The sequence below is a fragment of the Cottoperca gobio genome, chromosome 4 (assembly GCF_900634415.1).
Source record: "Cottoperca gobio chromosome 4, fCotGob3.1, whole genome shotgun sequence".
Classification (NCBI taxonomy): Eukaryota; Metazoa; Chordata; class Actinopteri; order Perciformes; family Bovichtidae; genus Cottoperca; species Cottoperca gobio.
In genome coordinates, this window is record NC_041358.1 from 18810840 (window position 1) to 18831514 (window position 20675).

Below are 20675 nucleotides of genomic sequence, written 5' to 3' on the forward strand. Positions count from 1 at the left end.
TAATGTAAAGAGTTGTATTACATTTCAGGTTAAGTACAAATTGTATTATATTTTCAGGCAATTATTACATTGTTGGTAGGGCTGCATGATAATGGCCATCAATATTGAAATCACAATTATTCATTGATTTTTGCAAAAATTAATTTCTTTATTGCACTTTCACATTCAAAAAGACGATATAGTGATATTTGACAAATGTAATATTGATATCATGTATTGTATATTGCATGTATGATAATATTGTGCGTCGCAATAATCCAGTGCCTCTGAAATAATTTCCTTTTTTTCTGTTCTCACTTCTCTAATGCCCCACACACATACAAGTGTATTTCATTTGCCAAAAAGAGACAAAACGCACAATAAACCAAGTTAAAGATGAACTTGACTGACAGCCTTACTTCCAAATGATACAATTCTACCCATCTGTCTGCTAGAGTGCTATGCCTTTTATAGGTAAGCATATGTGGGGTCAAAGTTGACTTTAGTTCAACTGGACAGAAAATCAAGGCATCAAGGCAGTGAGCACCAGTTTTCCTAAAGTAACTGTGTAGGAGAGCATAGCTGTATTCTCCATTGAGAAACAATGGCATTCCTCTGTGCTGTGACTGTATAGTTAGTGTGATGGTCACACACACACACACACACACACACACACAACACACACACACACACACACACACACACACACACACACACACACACACACACACACACACACACACACACACACACGAGAGTTGGAACACTCTGACCCCTGAGGAGCGCTGGCATGGTGTGTCCGGGGTACGCTGCCCATAGGGCCATCCTGCTACTCCCCCCACCTACTTATCACTGTATCACTGACCCCCACACTCTGATTTTATCAGCCAGCTGCACCGGGGTGGACTTTTTCCCTGGCATACAGCGGGATATTTTGCTTAGGACCAAGCCCTTCCTAGTATTTTACAATAGCGGCCCCATGGCCGGCACTAGGCAGTGGGTGCCGTGCAACAAGAACAATCCCTCCCCAATCTCTGCTATGACTGGAAATGCCGACACCAGTGCATCACGCACGCACTCTTTTACATGATTGTTGTCCTGGCTTGGTGACTCACAGATAACACATTATTAAAAATAGCACCCAAAAAAGATTTTAAAGTATCAGGCTTGCGGTTAATGCCACCAAAGACTGTTACATAGTCTGTTATGTTAGAAACATCTGTTCTGATAACAGAGGGTAGTAACCTCAGAAACATACAGGGTGCCATAATTACAGGCTCCAAACAGACAGGAGGCCGGCGTTGAAACTTAGTGGCTGAGAAGCCAGACAAGTTAACCCCGTCTATGGCTTAGGTACCAATATGTTACATGTTAACTCAGGCTGGAGAAGAGTTCAGTTATACTTTCATTTAACTTGTGCAAGAGCAGCAAGGATGGGGAACTGTCGCAAAACCAGTGTGTTTTATTTGTATACAGAGATGCCCAAAAACAAAAAACAATTTGATCATAGTGTAGATCAGAGCGAGAATAAAAGAAAGAACTGACAACGAGACACAACTTAAGAACACATTTATTTTCCTGGGCCCAAAACAAACTTCACTTTTCCGAAACCTGTGTCTGTGGACTGTGGATGTTTGTTTGCCGGTTTCTTTTTTGTATTTGGGGTGTGGTTCTTGTCTTTTAACTGCACTGTTCAGGAGTAGCTACATTTGTTAAAAGGCTTTCTATTACTCTTTCTATTCTAACAAAATAATACAGCGTAAGCTCTCGTCCCATAAATAAACCAACAGTGTTTTAGGTGCTACCAAAGTTACTTCACATAGCTAGTCAGCATATTTACAGTGCTATCAGATTCACAGTCTTGGTGTCCGTTTGAATCTGGTTACGTCACTACAAAAAAAGGCAGGTCACTAAAAAACACAATATAAGGATTTGGAGCAAGTTCATGGATGTCCAACTGGGTTTTTTCAACAATGTGTGTAATTCAGTCACTCTTCTAGGCTGCAACTCCACAGCAAGCAGAATTAAACAGATACAAGGTTTCTAGTTGGTTGGTGTGTTTCTACCTTGAGAGCCAGGGACACGATGCCCCAGGCGGTCCTCCTCCCCGCAGTTAGCTTGCTCTCTCAACACACCAACCTGGAACCCTGGGGGATAAACAAAACACAAATTGACATTAAGCACAGCTTTCCAAAACTTCAGGTCTTTCTTCTAAATTGACTGATACACTAGGGAGAGAGACTTTAACAAAACAGTAACATATCCTCCCAAGGGAAAAACAATATTGGTTAATGTGTATTTAGCTGCAGCAGAAGAACTTCCTAGTTAATGTAAAAGCACATGCCAAGGTGTTCACTTGTATATACTTTTTTGGAGAGCATATCATGTAAGTGTCTTTGTGTTATCTAGAAAAGCACTATATTAATTGTGTGTATTATAAAGTACTGGATAGGACTAAATAACAAACAAAAAAAATCACTGCATTTTGAATTATTCAAAAAGTTGATGTAAAAAGTAAAAGGTTCTATATATGGCATTCAGAACATTAATATAGCAGCAAACAACTATTTACTATCTTATGATATAGAGTAGAAATGGCATCCTGAACAGAGAAGGATGTCACACTCCCCGTGTGTGTTGTAATCCCATCTTCTCTGTTCCTTGTTTTGGTAGCCGGGCCGGCCGCGCGTGCATGTGAGTGCATGCAAGTCTGTGTCCCACTGGCTAGCTAATCGCTGCCACTCTTCACTGCGCTCATACAGCGGTTACAGCTGATGACGCCGTCCCAACCCACTGTGCTTTGTCGTGGAAAATGTTACTGCCACACTCTGGTTCTATCTCAGGTTAACACTGTTAGCTCTGTCAGCACTGTTGACGTTGTTTGTTTGCACTGTTCGCTGCCGGCTCGCCATGTTGAGAGCAGGGTGGAGGCAATCCTGTCCCAAAGTCTGAATCATAGATGTGCTATGAATTTCAGCCCCTTTAAAAATGGAAATGGGTGAACTGTCTGAAGTTAGGTTGAAGTAAAAAAGTCTGTAATAAACTGTATCATGAAATACCCCACAGGGGAGTTCAAACACCGAGATCATGTCCAGACGATTCAGATTTTAGGAAAGATTATCATGGACTACATCACATTGGAGAGTAAGTGAAAGTAGCAAAGTAGCCTGCTGGAGCTTGTTCATTTCAAATTCAGATTTACATCAGATACTACATCTGTTTCCATCAGCTCCTGCAGCCTTCTGTTGATGCCAACCCTATCCCGCTCAGACCATGTTCCTTTTATGTTTCATTCCCATAAATTATTTCCCCACACGGACTCAAGAACCTGGGTACTATAGGTGGCAACACAATAAGCAATGCATTGAGCAAATAATTACAACCTCATTCTGAAATTGCTGCAGTATATGGAAAAACTGTCAACTGATTCCTCCTGACCCCCATCCACTCACAATGCCATAATATAATACATATGGAGGATGACAGGAGGAGCTACTGTTTTAACTGGAATACAGAGAACCCTCACAGGGCCTCTAAGAATTAGCATGACTTCAGTGATATTTATAGATTCCTCCAGCCCTGCCTAAAGCCACATTGTTGTCTCTCATTTGATTAGTCTGCTATTGTATTAATAAGCAATGCTGGCTGGGAAGAAAAAAAAAAAACATGACGCAGCTGTTGATCTTTTTCAAACAAGATTAAACATGACAGTCCTCAGAGTTCCTGGAAAGAAATTGTAAGATGTCAGATAAAAAATCTCAAACCACAACAGAGGTAGAAACACGAACAGCTATTCGAGTCCAAACGCAGATCTGGTTCTATGATTAAGCACAGCTTTTATACAGGCCATTAACAAATGCATTAGGATATGATTACCTCTGTACACAATTATTCATTTATACGATTGTGCTGTGAGCTGTCTGACTCCAATTCATCAACTGCTTTCAATCTACCACCAGTAACACTTTCATTATGATTAGCAAACGGAACCTTTTCCAATGTTTGAACAGCTGTGGAATAAGAGATACAACATGCTCCTCGTTGTTTGAACTCCTGATCATTTTCCGAATCAATAAATAATTTGGTCTATAAAAAAAAAGGTTAAACATTCAGTTAGCACATTACAGAATCTCAAGTCACAGATTTTCGATTCAAAATGTCACATTATGTCTTTAGTGATAGTTTAATTTAGTCTTAAACAGCTCATTGTCCTGCATTACCGTATGTCAATAGTAGCATATGCTGTCAGTCAAGCTTCAATCTCATGCTTTATCTGAGTATTATATTATCTGTACAAAGTTCATATCATTTATGAGTGAGCCTGAGCCTTTTGTGGCAGCTCTTACACTATTGTACAATAACCCAAACATGAGCAAGGCTTAAGTATATAAATAAATAGCTTCAGGATAGCTAAGACGAGACATATTATCCTTTCCCTTTCTACCCTGTTCTTCAACACACAGACCGAAAGGAAAAAGTGAACAATGAGCCATGACCTAATGACAGAAGTCTATAATTCATGGAAGCATTTTAAGGAAAAAACTTTTTGTTGCCATCGTGCTCTGCACTCAATGTGCTTTCTTTATCACTTCCCCTCATACTCATTGGGTATTATAGCAGAGCTTTGTTCCGTTATGGCCCAATCAAGCTGTTTATCATTGTGACCACTGGCTTTACTAAACATCTATGACTATGTGCCCTTCCTCTGCTGTCTGAACAACCAGTTTTAATCACTGATAACATCATTAATTTAACAATTTCCTCTTAACAACTCACCAAAGGATAACACATGCGTATAAATAGCATTTTATTTTAAATTCATGCATACAGAGCGGATGTAGCATGAAAACAAGTGCACACCACTTTCTGTTTAATAATCAGATCGGTGAAAAAGATAACAGAATCAAAGCGTTACTTGCTTCTCGAACTTCAAACTCAGTTCAAGCTAAACGAAATATGAATCACCTTGTCCAACTCACCTATAGATGCAACATACATCCACACCTCTTACAAAATAAATCCAGAGCACCAGCCTCAAAATGAGTCGTGGATACAGGTTGTGTAGGTTTTGAGATGACATGCACACACATTAGATCACAACCAAGTGAGAATTGCTGATAGTACAGGCTTCTATGAGTGATGCAGAGGGAAAGGGGAGTTGGATGAGATCAGAGAGATGAGGGAGGGAGATCTACAAGGACTCTGTATGTTAGCTCTACTCGTGAAAAGAAATGGAGGGAAAGAGCTGGGAGAAAAACAATAATCCGACAGATCAAAAGTTTTAAGTCAGACCACATGCTCTAGGATTACCAGTGGCATTGCTTGACAGTCTATGAAAAACTGCTGATACCACTGTGCAAGAGATTAAAACACGCTTTTACTTGATTGAGTGGTTTATTGGGACATAATGACGGGTGAAGATGAAAGAGCAGCTGAAGTTCAGTACAAATCATACATATGAGAAATAATTAATACGTATTATTCAAACAGTATTCTCACTGCCTTAATCAAACACGCCCTTGAGACAGTTTATGTTCACGTCTAGCCCCACACAAACAGTCAGACGGAGAACATCTTCCGGCTGCCACTGCCTGGCAAATGGTGGGGCACTGTGAAGTCATGCTGCATGCTAATGCTTGTTGTGTAGTTATGCATCCGAGGTTCATCTCTCCACAGAGCATAAGTGTCAGTATTTCAACAGTTGCTTTTTCTACACAGCATCTCATACAGTAAAATTAACCACTGTGTGACTCAGGATGCAGTAAGTGTGTGGCTGAGTCACTGTCGTAATGCCAGATAGATTAGTGGGGTCAACGGCAACTATGGTGTTGTCATCTCTTTTTAGACCGTTTTACCAGGTGTAAAAAGTGTTGCTTTAATCATCATGAATATAATTTTATAAAGATATCTACCCAGAGCTCTGTCCTGCCTGAGCTTTTTGTCACAAATTGTTGCTGATAAGTGCTAGCTAGATCCAACAGTGTGGGAAACACCACAACAACTACAAATGATGGTCCTCTATACATGATGTCAGCCAACAGCACCTGACAACCGACAGCCAGAGTCAGCAGAGATGCAGTCAAGGCGTGCTTGTCCGAGGACTGCAAACAGATTTGTAGGGGATTAAAAGCTCAATTTTTTAAGGGCCAGGCTATGAAAAGACTTATAAGCCCCCAGTGAAGTCCTCAAATCAATTCTAAAATAAAGACCTATCCGGAGTTGTTGGACTGTCCTGATTTACACTATGATCAAAATCAGCAAGGCAATTTCTATCAGTGATGAACTCCATGTGATGCTCGGTTTATTCATCTAATTGCACAACTTTATTCTCAATTTGCGTTACGGTGTTAAATTTCACAGTTGCTATTTTCATTTGAAGCGTTTCATCTCACTTGCACTGATCGAGGCCGCTGGTTTGTCCTGGTCTTGTTGGGAGGAAAACCGCTAGACCGGCACTAGAAAGGATTTGTTTCTCCATCACGCTGCTGTGGGGCTCCCAGAACAAACAGTGCGAGGCTGCCGACAGGACTTTTACCATGTCAGGATATTTCTCATCTCCACTCTGAATCAACACTGTCAGTTCTTCCATCACAGGCTGCTTTCTTAAAGCTCACCTGTGAAAAGTCTTGAGGCATCGACTCAAAGGCCAGTGGAATATTGGCGCCTCACTTCTTAAACTGAGACTAAAACGCTCTCAAAACTTCAATTTTGGATCTCAAGATCTCAAGTTGTCTCACAGAGTGAAAGAAAGTTCAAAGGTGAAAAAGGCAAGTTCAATTCCCTGATTCTAAGAAATCCAGATGTGTAAATTAAGTTTGCCCCTTGATGACACTGAATGATGCCGATGACACGGTAACAAGAAACGGATCCAGTGGCTAAACCAAAACAACATTTCTAAACTAGTCCTAAAACAAAACCAAAGCATCATTACAGACATTATGTCTTTGTTCCCTAGTCCAGTTTGGCTAATCTCTTATTAGTAGACTAATCCTGAGAGAAGACGGAGCCACTCAAACTAAACAGTAGATCTGCAAGGGTTAGTCGAATAATTGAAAGATAAAGTTGAAATTCAGTGGATGGTCTGCTTATACACAAATTGCTAAATGTGAGGACTTGTTGACTCACCAGTTGGGCATATCTCTGACTACACACCTTGATTTTATCACAAATGTTGCAAAATCATGTTTTAAACTAGAATTACAACTTGCAATTGTAAGGTCTTCGCCAACCAGTTAAATTGCAGTTTTCATCCATGTCGGTCCCAGATGACATGACCTCATCATTTTATCCTATTAGACTCTTGTGTAAAATGATCTTAATTATCCTATGACTTCTTGAGTTATGGCCAAGAATGTGTTTGAAACATGTTTGACCTTTGTCCACCAAATTCTAATCAGTTCAGTTGTAGCCAGCGCAGAGGCAAAGAGTAAAATGGCTCTGAACTGACCCCCTAAAAATGATGAATAGACCCAAGAATTAAAACTAGATAGAGATATTGAATTCATCACAGATATATTGTATGTGGTTCCAGCTGATCCAAATGTTTTGTAACACGAGGGTTAAATGAATCTAGAAATATCTTCATATCACCTCTGGTTCATATGTTGTGGGGTCAAAGGCTGCACAGATGTATTTGTGTGAAGGTTTTCTTTATATGGACTGCAGGAACAACAATAAAACCCTGTATGTGTGGATATCATTCCTCTCAACTCAAAGGTCACGCTCTCATTAAAGCCACATAAACTAATTATTTCCAAAGCATTACTGTGGCAGAATTTAACTGTCCATGTTAATGTATAAACAGAAGAGTGAATAGAAAACTAATACATCAAAAGGATGTGGCCTAAGCTGCACTGTACCATTGGTATGTGCTACACAAATAAACTTGATCAGGACATTTTTTTAATTGATCGGTGTTGGCGATATAAAGCCAAATCCCTTTCTGATCCTTTGTTTACTGAAACCAGCAAGGTATGCCAGGAATGCCGGCACAAATAAATAAATTCGTCTCAATTACTGATATCTACACTGACAGCGTGCAGCCATAGCCACTTCAAGACTCTTGCAATCGAAGTGAAAATGTATCCCCACAAATGGATCTAAATGAATAATAAACATAATATAAGTATTCACAAAAGCATTAACTCCCTTTGTCCCTTTGCTATGACCAACTTAAAATCAGCCCAACTGTTTGATGGAAGTTACATAAAGTTAAATGGATATCATAGGCGTATAACTAAGGTGTGACACATGATTTTAGATTCTTCTGAAAGGCCTGATAAGTCAATTATCTGGTCAAATCTACATCATCTATTCTAGACAAAGCAATATTTCAAACAAATCTGTGACACGGTTATTGTAAAGAAACAGTTAACCTAAGAATACATAAAAGGCACTGAATGTGCATTAAAGTAAGGTCAATGATAACAAAATAGAAAGGAAAAAAGGAATATGGCAGCTATAAGACCCTCAGAAATGCAGTGTTGGTGCAATACACTAGTGAGAGAGTCCACCAAGAGGCCTCAAGCACCTCTGAAGGAGCTACTGTGAAGGATCAGAAACATTGTGCATACACTGGTGCTTCACCAGTGGCAGCTTTATAGATTGTCAAAGCCACAGTTGAAAATAACTCACATGATAGTTCTGCTACCGTTAAAATGCTTGTGGGATATTCAAAAATGAAATGTTGTGGGAAAGTCACAGTCCAGACCTCATTTAATTTGATAATTTGTGGCAGGACTTGAAAATTACTGTTCACTCATGGTTCCCATGCAATTTGACATTAAAAGTGTTGCAGAAATGCAAAACTAAGGCCTGTACACAATACAAATGTGTTTTCCCTCAAAGTAATATTTTCTATCCTCAATTAACTCACTGGTAATGCGTTTCCTCAAATTACAGGCATTAGGTTTAAGTAGCAGCTGGAACAGAAGCTGACAAGACCAGTCAGTCATGGGGAAGCCAGTCCAGTTACTCCCTGACAAGCCAGAACAACTTTCTCACACAGTTTTGATGCTACATTGGGCATTGTTTCACCGTTTCTCGTTTAGTCTTTGCTGGCTAGCTTTGACTTTTGCATGCATTCAGGCAGCTAGTCTATATAATGCAGCACCTAATAAACAGTGACAGCTATCAAGTCATGGCACAAAGAAGGTCTGCACACAGTTAGGCTCCAAATAAATAGTTAATTTCTCTTTTAAAAAGGCAATGTTTCGATCTACAAGATCTTCCCCAGGAAAGTATGAAAGAGAAAAACAGGAATGTGGATGTAGTAACCACGGGAGGAAAAAACAAAACAGCAGGCAAGTTATGGAGAATCTAATAGTTTGACTGTGTAAATACACTTTGGGTTTTAGCTGTTGAAGACAATAATGCTTTATCTTTAATGTACCCGTAAAAGTATGTCCGGGGTACAGATTGTATTTTGTTAATTCATGCTCATGAGGTAAATGAACTGTTAGAATAGCTTATCGGTACTACTTTTTTTGTCACACATGTACAAAGCACAGCACACACAGTGACATGTAGACTCTGCATTTAACCTACCCTAGTATTAGGAGCTTATAACGTCAACTGTGACTTCATATGGTAAAACAATCAAACAAGGATATTTACTGAAGTTCTGACAGCTGTTTCGATAAGTGAATAAGAGGGCTAGCCTGACGTGTGTAAAGTACATTATTGACTGTACTTACTGTCTTGTTCGTTTCTATTGTAACTGCTTCCACAAATAGCCTGTCATTAAAGACTCAAAAACGGACTCCACACAGCTGCTTCCCTACAACAATAACTCACCACACATCTTCCCCATTCAATATTCCTTATGTTGACATGTACCCATACCTATCTTCCTATCTGTGTCTCTTTTGTTGTAAATAACACACTACTTTAAATGAAAAGAAACTCCATTAAATGGTAGGAACCACCCCCAACTGAAGAAAACTCACTCTTGAGCCAATTAAGGACCTAAGAAACACTGTCATAGGACTACGTTGTAACAGCATATGTGTGTTATCTATCACTAGCTAATGTTAACAAGATCACTGATAACATTCACCTTGGATAAATTCCTAAATGCTGACAACGAATCATGGCTACAAGCGCCAGGCAGCCAGAGAAGTGCTTCATCGGTGAGACGAAGAGACATCGTTGGCTAGCTGGCTAACGTTAGCCGATCTCCATTGTTAGCCCGTTACTTTGTGACTATCTTCAATAACGTTCATTTAATTAGTGATCATGCTTTCAGTTTCAGAAACAGTTGGAAAGAAGCAGCGTTTCAAGAACAAGTCTGGCCAGTTTTCCACGACACGCATCAGCTAGCTATCGTTAGCTGTATCCCACAGCTAGGTAGCAACTGACACATGGGTGATGATGACAGCGATGAAGGCAAACATATTTCTGAGTAACACACTCACCCAGAACCACCTGGACACTCTGAAGATCACCTTCGAGTCATAGTAAGACGAGAGTAGCTGTTATCTGAAGGAAAACGTCGTTGAAGAGAAAAATGGACTAGGTTTATGAGAAAAATGTTGTCGCAACAGACAAGCAGAGTGGAGGGTTGCTGTGTTGACAGCTCAGTGGGACAGACTGAGTACTACAGCAGCGGTGAACTGGCCTGAACTGGCTCTCTGACGGCAGGAAGTGACTTCACGGGGGGAGACTTAGCAAGGTGAAGAGCGCACCCATCACCATAAAGTAAATGTTATTACAGCAATAAAAGAGAAGCGTAATGCTTTCCCTTGAGAACAAATTAATTCTCGATATACCCATGGATATGAAAGGGAGATACCTCAAAAACCCAAGAGAAGCTCTCATTTACTTGAGAGCTCGATGTCATTGAAGCAAACGTTTCATCCAGCACTGAGAAACATATGAATGGCATGATCTTTTGAGTCATTTACCATGAGACTGAATGCATTTCAGATGCATCACCTTATCCGTGAAGCATGCCATATCAGATCAGACAGGCTAGCTCGGTTTCTACTTTCAAATCTCTCTTGAAAAAGCACTTTTTTTCAAAATGACTTTTTCTTAATTGGTTATTCTTCTGTTTGTACCCTACTTGTTCTAAATGTGTTTCAGTAATTCATACCTTCTTGTCATCATTAACTCTATTTATTAATTTCCCTTGTTTTTATATCTGTGTGAAGTACTTTGTATTTGAAAAGTGCTATATAAATAGAGTTATTATTATTATTATTATTATTATTATTATTAGTTTCAAATGATCCTGGAAAAACACCACAATGTCAAGCAGATCAGAATGGGCTTTACGTCTGAACAACTGCGATCCTGAGATGAATGCAGTCGACAAACTAACAACAAGACCATCTATATACTCATGTATCACATTTTGGAATGAGCACAGAAATGGCACATGATGGTAAGGTAATAATGAAGTAATGATCCAGCTGTGTATGATGCAGGGACAACAATATTACATTATAATGATGTTCCAATTGTAATTGGTTTATCGCAATCTGTATTAACTCTGTAATTCATTAAGAAAGGCTGGACTATCAAATGAGCAAAGCAGGCAACACCTCAGGGACACAAACACCCACAGGTTCGCTGCATGTCAATTAGGTAATTATAATATTAATTAATTGTAATAATTGGGGCTTCATGACTGTCCTGGCTCCACAATGGTGGAACAAGCTTCCCATTGACATCTGAAACTCGACACATCTCAGTTCAGACTGCACCTTGGCCCTTAAAGAAATCTCTTTCTTTATCTCGTGTCTCTAAATGTTGCGCTTGACGCTGAAGTTCACTTGTATGATTCTTACAATTGTTAGGTTGTGTCGACATAGTTGAATGAAGTCATTGTTAGACGCTTTGGGAAAATGTACAAAAATAGGAACATATTTGTTCATCAAATGGCCTCTCCCGTGATTTGGTATTCCAGTCCCATAAAGACGAGAGACGTGCAAGACACAGAGTAAACAAAGAGAGCTCAAAACCAAAGCAGCAGCGTTTAAGATATCCTACATCCTAGACTAGATGGTGCATTTCCCATAATGCATTCAAAAGTGTCTGGTGCCTACAGGTTTTAAACTCCATGTTTTCCCGGACTATTTCTATCTCTGATAAGAAATCTTTACAAAGTTCTCAAACAACTCACTAGTATATAATCCTTTATTTAGAGTTATTCAGTAACAACTAGGTATTCATTAATCAGCTTTCAGTTTATGATTTATTGCTCGCTCACTCACTGCAACTATTCAGTATTTTGTGTTACTCCTGAACAATCTCCTCTCTCACTGCTCTCCCCCCTGCAAGGTGGACAAAATGTCCTGCAGGCTCAAATCATCTGGTGTCTTCTATGTCCTCTGCAGTGGAGCGATCACTGACGCACGGGCCAAGAAAAACAGAAAAGACCGCTCCCCACTGCTGCTTCAGATGTGCTAATCCGTGCTCTTCATCACTTCTGCAAACAGAATTCCAACTTTTTATGTGGGACAAGCAGTTTGTTTTCCTTTGTCCCAGTCTCAGAATGGACAGAGATGAGGCCCAGAGATGGAGCAATGCTAGCTCAGCAATCATTATGACATAATTTATTTATTTTGTTTATTGGATCTGTATAATAAAACAGATAAAAACAGCAACTTATGTTTAGGTCTATTTCCAAGATGGTTAACATTTGAAGTTCTCAGGTGTACAACCAAGCTATTACAAAAATAATGCCCCCAGTAAAGTTTAGCATTAATATTTTGCAATATGAACTCCAGTTAAACATCCACTATGTGTGTAATGATTGATGTTATTCTGTATCTCAGATTTCAGGCCTCTTCACTACATGGAATACATTCTTATCCACCAGCAACATTACATCGCCTAAGCAGCAGGAAGCACTGCATGGCGTTTCATTGTGGGTTAATTAATCACATCCTAGATGTATTAAAGATTAAATAAGTAATACATTAAATGATTTAAGATTTAAATAATAGGGATTTCATGGCATGACGAATGTATATAAATGTGCCAAACAAAAACCTCCTGCTCAAAAATCACATAACATAAAACATAAAATATAAATAAAATCATATAATCTGATGGCGATATTCAATAAACAATATTATTGAATTGTCTCCCAGCCCGGCCCATAATGTCATGTTTACACGCCAAACAAGGTGTTAAGTTACATTAATTTCTACTACTGATATCAGCAATTGCTCTGTTACACTTCATTAGTTGTTTCCCAGTCATTTGTCTCAGACGGGCATATCACTTGAGGAAATGTAAGAGGGAGGAGTGAAATGTGCTCCATAACTTTACTCTAATCTGTGTATTGTTCTGTTATCAGGTTTAAGGATGTTCCTTCAGTTAAAAATGCCCTGGTGTGTTGCTCCAGCATCATCGTCTAAAGCCCAGGAGCAGGCAGATGGACAGAGCTCCGAGAGATGATTGAGAGGACGGCGGAACCCTGGCCGTCTAGTCTGGGGCTTATCTGCTCCACCGGGCCTTTTCCCAGTCCAGCCCTGATAACCCGGGTCAACTAGCAAAATACAGGATATGACCCAATAACCCTGCAAGGCAGCAGGGTCGCAATATTGTTTTATTAGGGGAGAACTTTTCTCTGTTCTCAGAGGGCTTGATGAATGTAGTCAGGACAGAGTTTTGACATAGTTAAACCATAAGCCAAAGTTAATAAGACAAAGCTGCACAATGCAACTAGAATGCAAAACAACAACCGAAAGACCTGCAATTTCCACCGTCATTTTAGCAGCACTGGCCTGTTGAGGTGGTGAGAAATATAGTTAATTACACACACATTCGCTAAAATGTAAGACAAAACAGATGACAGGTCAGTGTTTACACTCTTTATTTTCCCTTAAATTAATGCACCAGATGTGTTTCACATTAGAAAATTGACAATTACATGCGTTTGTCAATTTGCCTAAAGTTGCACCTCTTCCTCTTCTCTACCAGACAAAGTTTTCTGCTGGATGCCAAACATGGCACAGGCGCAGATGTCAAAGGGTTTGGGGTTTGTTGGCCACTCTTGAGGTGGAAATTCATCCCCCTCCTGTTTATTTGCAGTTGGTTCACTCCACTGGGCATTTGCCGCTTCAAAATCCCACTGGAAAATATGGACAGGTCAAGATATTATTATGCAGAATTACAGATAAATTATGATGAGTCCTATTTTACAAAGCTTAGATAGGAGTCATGATACCTTAATAACTTATTAAGCATCCCTGTAGCTATTCACTTATTCCATTATGCGTCTTGGGAAACATAAAAAACAAATTGTGCTATAAAGAAGACATTAAAAGGGATAGTTCCTTTTTTTAAATGGGGGGGGGGTGTATGAGGTACTTAGACCTGTCCAGTCAGTGTATAACCTACAGTAAAACATATTTTAGCCACTTAAAAGAAAGGCCCATCAAAACAAAAATCTGAATAAGTGTAAACAATATTTTCACTGCTTTACCAGCCTTTTACGGCAGGTATCTGAAGCAGTCATCTATGCTCTTGCCAAACCTATTTACAAAAACTACTCAAATTTGTGTTTTTAAATCAATGAAGTCTGGTGGCTTTGAAGAGAGCATAGACAACTGCTTCAGATCCTCTTCAAAAAAAAAAAGAAGGGCTGCCTGACAGCAAGGTAAAAGCAATGAAAATATTCTAAATATAGGGTATTGATTTCTTTAGGTGAGCCTTTTATTTAGGGTGGCTAAAATACATTTAGCTGATGCCACTGTTCACAGCTTAGCTTCCTTGCTGGTACTCCGGTCTGTTTCTTCTCACTGGGGGCACGCCGACTGCCATCTACTGTAGGTAATACACTGAAAAGGGATAGGTGCCTCATATAACCCCATCTTTAAAACATCCAAACTATTCCTTTAAGGCCTGGATATGTTTTAGGCTGTTTTGCTCATTTGACAAATCATGTCTCATGATGGTTGCAGTTTGCTGACACCCTCTCAACTTTATCCAGGCTGCAAATACCCTTCATCTAGCACTTCTTTGTCTTGCCTAATCATTTCTGGAGCACAAGAATATTTGCGATGACTTTATGACATTTAACACCGGTTATTTGTAACGTTAGAAATCCTGAAATTAAATACTTTTTTATGACTCATGTTGTGTAAGAGTATCAGCTAAATGTCATGAATGCAAAAGGCTTAGACTTGCTCACACACAGAGGTAATTCCTGGCCAGCAGGCATCACACAAGAGACTATAAACATCTCCCAAAATAGCAGAGAGGGTAACACTGGCCCCCTATAGACATGCAACCATTTTGTACTACTTCCTAGGCAGACAGGCCCAACCCAGTGCTGGTCTTTAATCAAAGATTCTTTACAGGAGAACAATTGGGCCGAAAGGCAAATCTCAAACAATTCCAACCCTCGCTGTACCCCTCAGTCGTCGTCCCCCTCCCTCACCGCCACCTCAGCGGCGCTCAGCAGAAATGTGCAAGAAACACACAACACAATAGACAATTCAAACTGCTGGCTGCAGTGAACTCTGACTGCTCAGTGTGTCCAAACAGCGCACTCCAAAATGTTGTGTGGTTTTATCATGATCAGCAATTATGGGGATTTCATGAGACGCAGACAACATTTTAATTTAAGTTATATGTAAATACATCTAAAATCGTTCCCCAACACTGCGATTTCTTCCCCTCCGTCCTCCGCTTGCTTCGAAATATTTTACAGTTGAGTGACCTCTGCACTTAGTGTAGTGGAAAAGTTTTACAACCAAACAAAAAGCGACACTTTTCAATGAACAGTCTTGAACTCATCTGGAGTTCTGTGTATAGGAGATTAAACATTAGATACTGTGGAAATGATCTTTCCATTAAATCACCAAGTAAACAGCTTCTGTTAATTATAACTAGCAAGTGGAAAACAGTTCCAGAGAGGCAAGGGGTCAATCTATGAATTTACCTGCGGTCGTCATTGTTTAGAAAGACTTCAGACTAGGGATTCTTTCAGTATTGATCAGAAAAAGTTAGCAGTTATTATCAAGAGTTTACAGATATGTAATATGTAATCTGAGCTGCATCCAAAACACTCAATATTTGGAAGCTCCTTAGTGCTCGGGGCAAACAAACCATTAGCTCAAGTTAAAAGGGGAGAAGTTTTATGATTTACCTCATACAACATGTACACAGAGTACATTTTGTACACTTTGTTAAAAAGGTATTTTACTTACGTATACTAAGGGCATTTGTGTCATTTGCTTTTTCCTGTTTGGTGAACGTATCAAGATGCAATTGTTTGTGCTCACACCATATGCCTTTGTTTCTGATTAAATTACATCCTCCATAGTTTGGCTTTCCACAGCAGGCTCCCTTACTGTTTAAGGGAGTTTCTCTTGTGGCTGCGAGCGCTTGTAATTTCACTCTCCCTGCAAGCTCAAACTATGCCTTTTAAAAAAGGAGTGGAGTTTATATAAATGTGAGCTGTCCTCTAAAAACAAGACTGTTTTTTTTGCTGTGTAGACAATATTTAATTCTGGGCACATTTGTACACTGCAGATGAAGCCACATTTCACTTTACTTCAAAAATCACCAGTTAGAAGAGAAACCCTGCTTCTCACAAATATTCTTCCCATACACTTTTACCCACAAACCCACGCACACACGGGTCTCTCTATAGAGTTTGACTCATCAATCCTAAAAGAGTATGCTGACCGTTGTCTTCTTAAAAGAACCTCTAATGACTGTCTGACTTACTTCCCTCAGAGTCACATGTGAAAAGTATACAGCAGCACAAAATCCTGGCCTGTCGGACCTGACGGTTACTTCTCCTTACAACTTGGATTTTCATTTGCTCATTATTAAGTCCTATAATGAATAAGTGAGGGAATAAATCTAATCTCATCTCACAGGGATAGTCCTTACATACAGGAGGTATATAGATACTGGAGGTAGAAGTAGATTGTGCACTTTATACCCTTTAAGTACGTCAATTGCAATGTCTTGACTTTAGCCTCTTCATGAACTTCTGTGCTGTGCAGGAAACACCTGTTTGATAAGCCCATACAAAAAGGAAATATATTGAACAGATTCATGTTATCACGCAGTTCACACAAGGACAGCAGTCAAACACCCAGTTATATTCATTCATACTTTCACAGTAGACATGCTACACACATGTCAAGATGATGTCGCCACCTACTGGCACACTATGAGAAGTACACTTCATAGCTTTAGTAATTGACAGGCTTGAGTCTGAGATTAAAAATGTATTTAGTATCCACAACTACAAAAAGTCAACACTATTCCCGAGTAATGATTGCAGAATAAATATTTTTTACACAATTTCAAGACAGCAGGAAATACATTTGATGAGTTACTATTGCTAGACTGCTGATTGAAATAAAATGAGGTTATTACTGGCTAAACATAAAATCAGAAGGTTTAATATGGTTGTTGATTAAAGAAACAATGACAACCATTGTTTGTGCAGTTGTTGACTACAGTCTGAGTATTTTGCTTTGAATGTATTAATTAAATCATTTCTTTTGGATTGAACAGTTTACTTAAGTTTGTAGTAAACTGTCCTACTGCTCACCAACAGGGGTAAACAGGGCTCCAACCCACCTCTAGATCAGAGCTAACCGGTGAAGAGTCACACGATGCATCTGAGGAGCAGAAACTGTCGACTCCCATCACTCGCACAGTCCTGTTGAGAGGCCGGTCATCCACCTCCTCCTTGGACAACGTCACTTTCTTAAGGCATATCTGCAACAACAAAAAAACCACATGTTCCACAGCAAGAATGGTGCACAACATGTGCGGTCTGTTCCAGCAAAGCTTCTTCACTTACTTTTCCTGCAGGTTGAACACTGACATCCATGTAACGGCCCATCTCAGTCATCTTCTGGATATGTTTTGCCTTTGAAGAAAAGGTTTAATAGAATCATGCTCAAACCAGGACAGAAAAAAACAATAGCATTGATTTAACGAGTAAGTATGTGAAATATAAATATGAAATATAAAACAATCACTTAGTTAGTACTTTATTTACTCCAGAAATCTCATTGAGCCACAGCTTCCTGTACAATTCCTAGGGATTAGAAAAACAAATGGGACCTTAAACATGAAGTATGAAAACATACTTTTGTCCGTGCTGATGAATGAACTTGCTGTTTTCTTTGTCTCTTCATAACAGCATTATCCTCAGTGGGGATGTCCGGGTCACCTAAAAGGCTCTCCGTGTCTGGAGAGAAACTTACAAGCTGATTTCTGGTTCCTTTCTTCCACCAGTGGATAACAAGAATCTGTCGAGGTTGGATTAAAGGTCAACAGATCACACCTGGTTGGAAATCAGTACAATTCACATACATTCAAGAGCTCATTTAAATCCAAATTGCACTGCACGTTATTTCCCAGAGATTGCAACATTGTGTGCAGCATTGTAAGTTATTTTGGGTTTCTGTTTGTGCTGATCTTTCTGTTTATCAGTGTCAATCGCTGTTGCCGCTGAAAAAAAGTTACCAGAGAGTTCAGTACCTGGAAGCTGGTGAAAGCCCTGACAGAGCGAGTAAGATCACACTTTGCTATATAAGGATACAAGAAGGTTCAGGGTGACGCAACATATTGCTGACAGCAGCCACGGCATGACTTTTAAAAGAAACTCAAACCGAGTGCTGTACAGGAGTATGGCAGCAGCATAGAGGGCATCAGCCAGTGAGCATATCAGTCCAGAGACCATGTAGGCACATGTCAACACCTCTCCTCTGTACTAAAGGGAGAAAGTAAATGCATTATTTAAAAAGCGATTTAACACCGGGAGCAATTTTGTGAAAGCAGAAGGAAGTGGCTCTGACACCAAGACACTCATGTACAGTTTGTCACTTACTGCTCTGAAGAGTGCGGGGAACCTGGAGGTACAGGCAATGACAAAGGACAGCAGGCCAAGTATGTAACCCAGGAATTCAGTGTGGTCCTGTTGGAGGAACAGTTTTAACTTGTGATATTGTCAGATACAAAACGAGGCAATGATATTTAGACGTGTTGAAGTGTTTGCAATATGTAGATGCACAGTCAAATGCAATATAATGTTATTTCAGTACTTTCCACCAATCAATACAATTGTAAATGCATCTTTGGGTTTTCGACAAGACATCACCTTGGACTTTGAAAAACATGGATGAACATGTTTCCCTATTTAACAGACCAAACATTTAATCAAGTGAATAATCATTAGTTGCAGCCCCAAACTACACCGTGTTGTACAACTAAAAAAGGACTACAACTAGCCACAGTGATGGTGTGTTCTTACTTGGAAGGTGGCATGCAGCAGTCTCCTCCCGCTGAGAGGCCCATCTGCTGGGCGGTGGGCCACCATGTCCTTCACGAAACCACCTGCAACCACTATCAGTACACACACTGCAAGGAGGTGCTGCCTCCTCCGCCCCCTCATCACCCTCAGTCTCCTTTCTGAAAGAGAGCACACACAGAGAGACACAAGAGGACATGTTTGCAGTTGGACACAGTTGTAACACATCCTCTATTCATTTGTTTGGTTATCTGTAGAGCGTCTCTGATAAGTCTCCTTACTGTTTTGCCTGAAAGGTGTGGCCATGGGTGTTAATACTAAAAACACCTGTTCTACTTTACTCCTTTGTTTGACCAGTGTATAGTTGGCAGATTGTTTGGGAATGATAAGGTTTTTTATTATTGTTGCGATATGCCATTTCTCTTAACTTACCTGCCTTTGAGTTCCAGCACAGGAGCACAGGCAAGCAGCAAGAAATAAAACTGACTACATCCATAGCAGCAGCAAATGCCCCCAACACAATCTACACAGGAGGGAGAAGAAATAAGTTATTATTACTGCACGTTTTAAAAAAAAAACATGATTATTAACTATTTTACCTGAATGTGCAGCTGTCTGGACAGAATGGCTCCGATTGTGCTGCACATGTTACCGAGGAGGCTGTAGAGGAAAATGATGGTTTCTCCCGGATCCCCTCCCCGAAGTGTGCACCTCTGATACACGAGCCTTAAAGAGTTAACACGTGTTTAATGCTAATCCTTTTTCAACAAATAACTGGAACAAATGCAAGGACTACTTACAGAAAGCATGACAGCAGTAAAAGCAGCGCAGATAGAGAGCTGAGACCGATGGGGACGCACAGTTTGTCTGCGCAATGAGAGAAGCAGGTGGTGACTGTATCGAGGCAAGATTCAACCAAATTGAAGAGAAAAGTGTTTGGATTTCCTCCTGTCTGACCCTCTGGGGTCAATATACGTGGCCCCATATTAGTTGCACATATGTTCACTTCACATGTCGTGTTACTATACAAACACTAATCCATGCAGCACCTGCGCAGCCAGCCCTCCCGCCAGACGCTCAGGAGAATAATGGAAGCGACGGCTTAATTCAGGGAGGAGCTCACCTGGCTGTGGTACTTTAAGGAATACTGGATGGTGTGGGGGAAAAAACAAAAAAAAGTTTCACTTTTGAAGGTCAATTTGAAACTAATGCATCGATAAAATACAAACAAAGGTTGTGTTTTATCATTCAGTTGGAGATCAACATGTGCCATTACTCTCTTGTTGGCTTGAAGCTGTGCGTACTGGGAAAGCATGGAATTGTTTATATCTCTGATAATAAATTAACACGGTCAATTTCCTGCTAATCTGGGTGCTATATTCCCCCTTTAACAAAAAACAACATCCAGATAAAATCGTAATGTTTTAGGACTGCCAGAACTCTTATATTTCCC

At 39.9% G+C, this 20675-nt stretch overlaps 2 protein-coding genes across 5 annotated transcripts in view; both read right to left on the reverse strand.

Moving 5' to 3' along the window:
* Positions 1-10637, reverse strand: part of atp13a3 (ATPase 13A3) — a 32387-nt gene extending 21750 nt beyond the window's left edge. For all 3 annotated transcript variants that reach the window (XR_003832121.1, XM_029429389.1, XM_029429388.1), the window contains exons 1-2: positions 10395-10637; positions 2046-2126 (exon numbers count right to left, since the gene is read on the reverse strand). The gene's annotated coding sequence lies outside the window, so the exon portion shown is untranslated. The remainder of the gene's footprint in view (positions 1-2045; positions 2127-10394) is intronic.
* Positions 10638-13790: 3153 nt separating this feature from the next.
* tmem44 (transmembrane protein 44) lies at positions 13791-20346 on the reverse strand. 2 transcript variants are annotated; one of them, XM_029429996.1, is made up of 11 exons: positions 20023-20346; positions 19822-19948; positions 19655-19745; positions 19226-19383; positions 18803-18889; positions 18515-18685; positions 18060-18221; positions 17768-17836; positions 17542-17682; positions 16892-16962; positions 13928-14065 (listed from the first exon to the last, which is right to left on the reverse strand). In XM_029429996.1, exons 1-10 carry the CDS (start codon positions 20205-20207, stop codon positions 16933-16935), a joined length of 1221 nt encoding a protein of 406 aa, XP_029285856.1. In that variant the 5' UTR covers positions 20208-20346; the 3' UTR covers positions 13928-14065; positions 16892-16932. The 2 variants fall into 2 exon arrangements, with proteins under 2 accessions (XP_029285855.1, XP_029285856.1); XM_029429995.1 differs by lacking the exon at positions 16892-16962 and having other exon boundaries at positions 13791-14065.
* Between the last annotated feature and the right edge of the window lie 329 nt (positions 20347-20675).

Coding starts and splice junctions, on each gene's coding strand:
- tmem44 (XM_029429995.1), bottom strand. CDS start 20,207: ATGGGGCCACGTATATTGACCCCAGAGGGTCAGACAGGAGGAAATCCA. Junction 19,949..20,022: donor TTACTGCTGTCATGCTTTCT/GTAAGTAGTCCT, acceptor TAACTCTTTAAG/GCTCGTGTATCAGAGGTGCA. Junction 19,746..19,821: donor CCAGACAGCTGCACATTCAG/GTAAAATAGTTA, acceptor CCTCCTGTGTAG/ATTGTGTTGGGGGCATTTGC.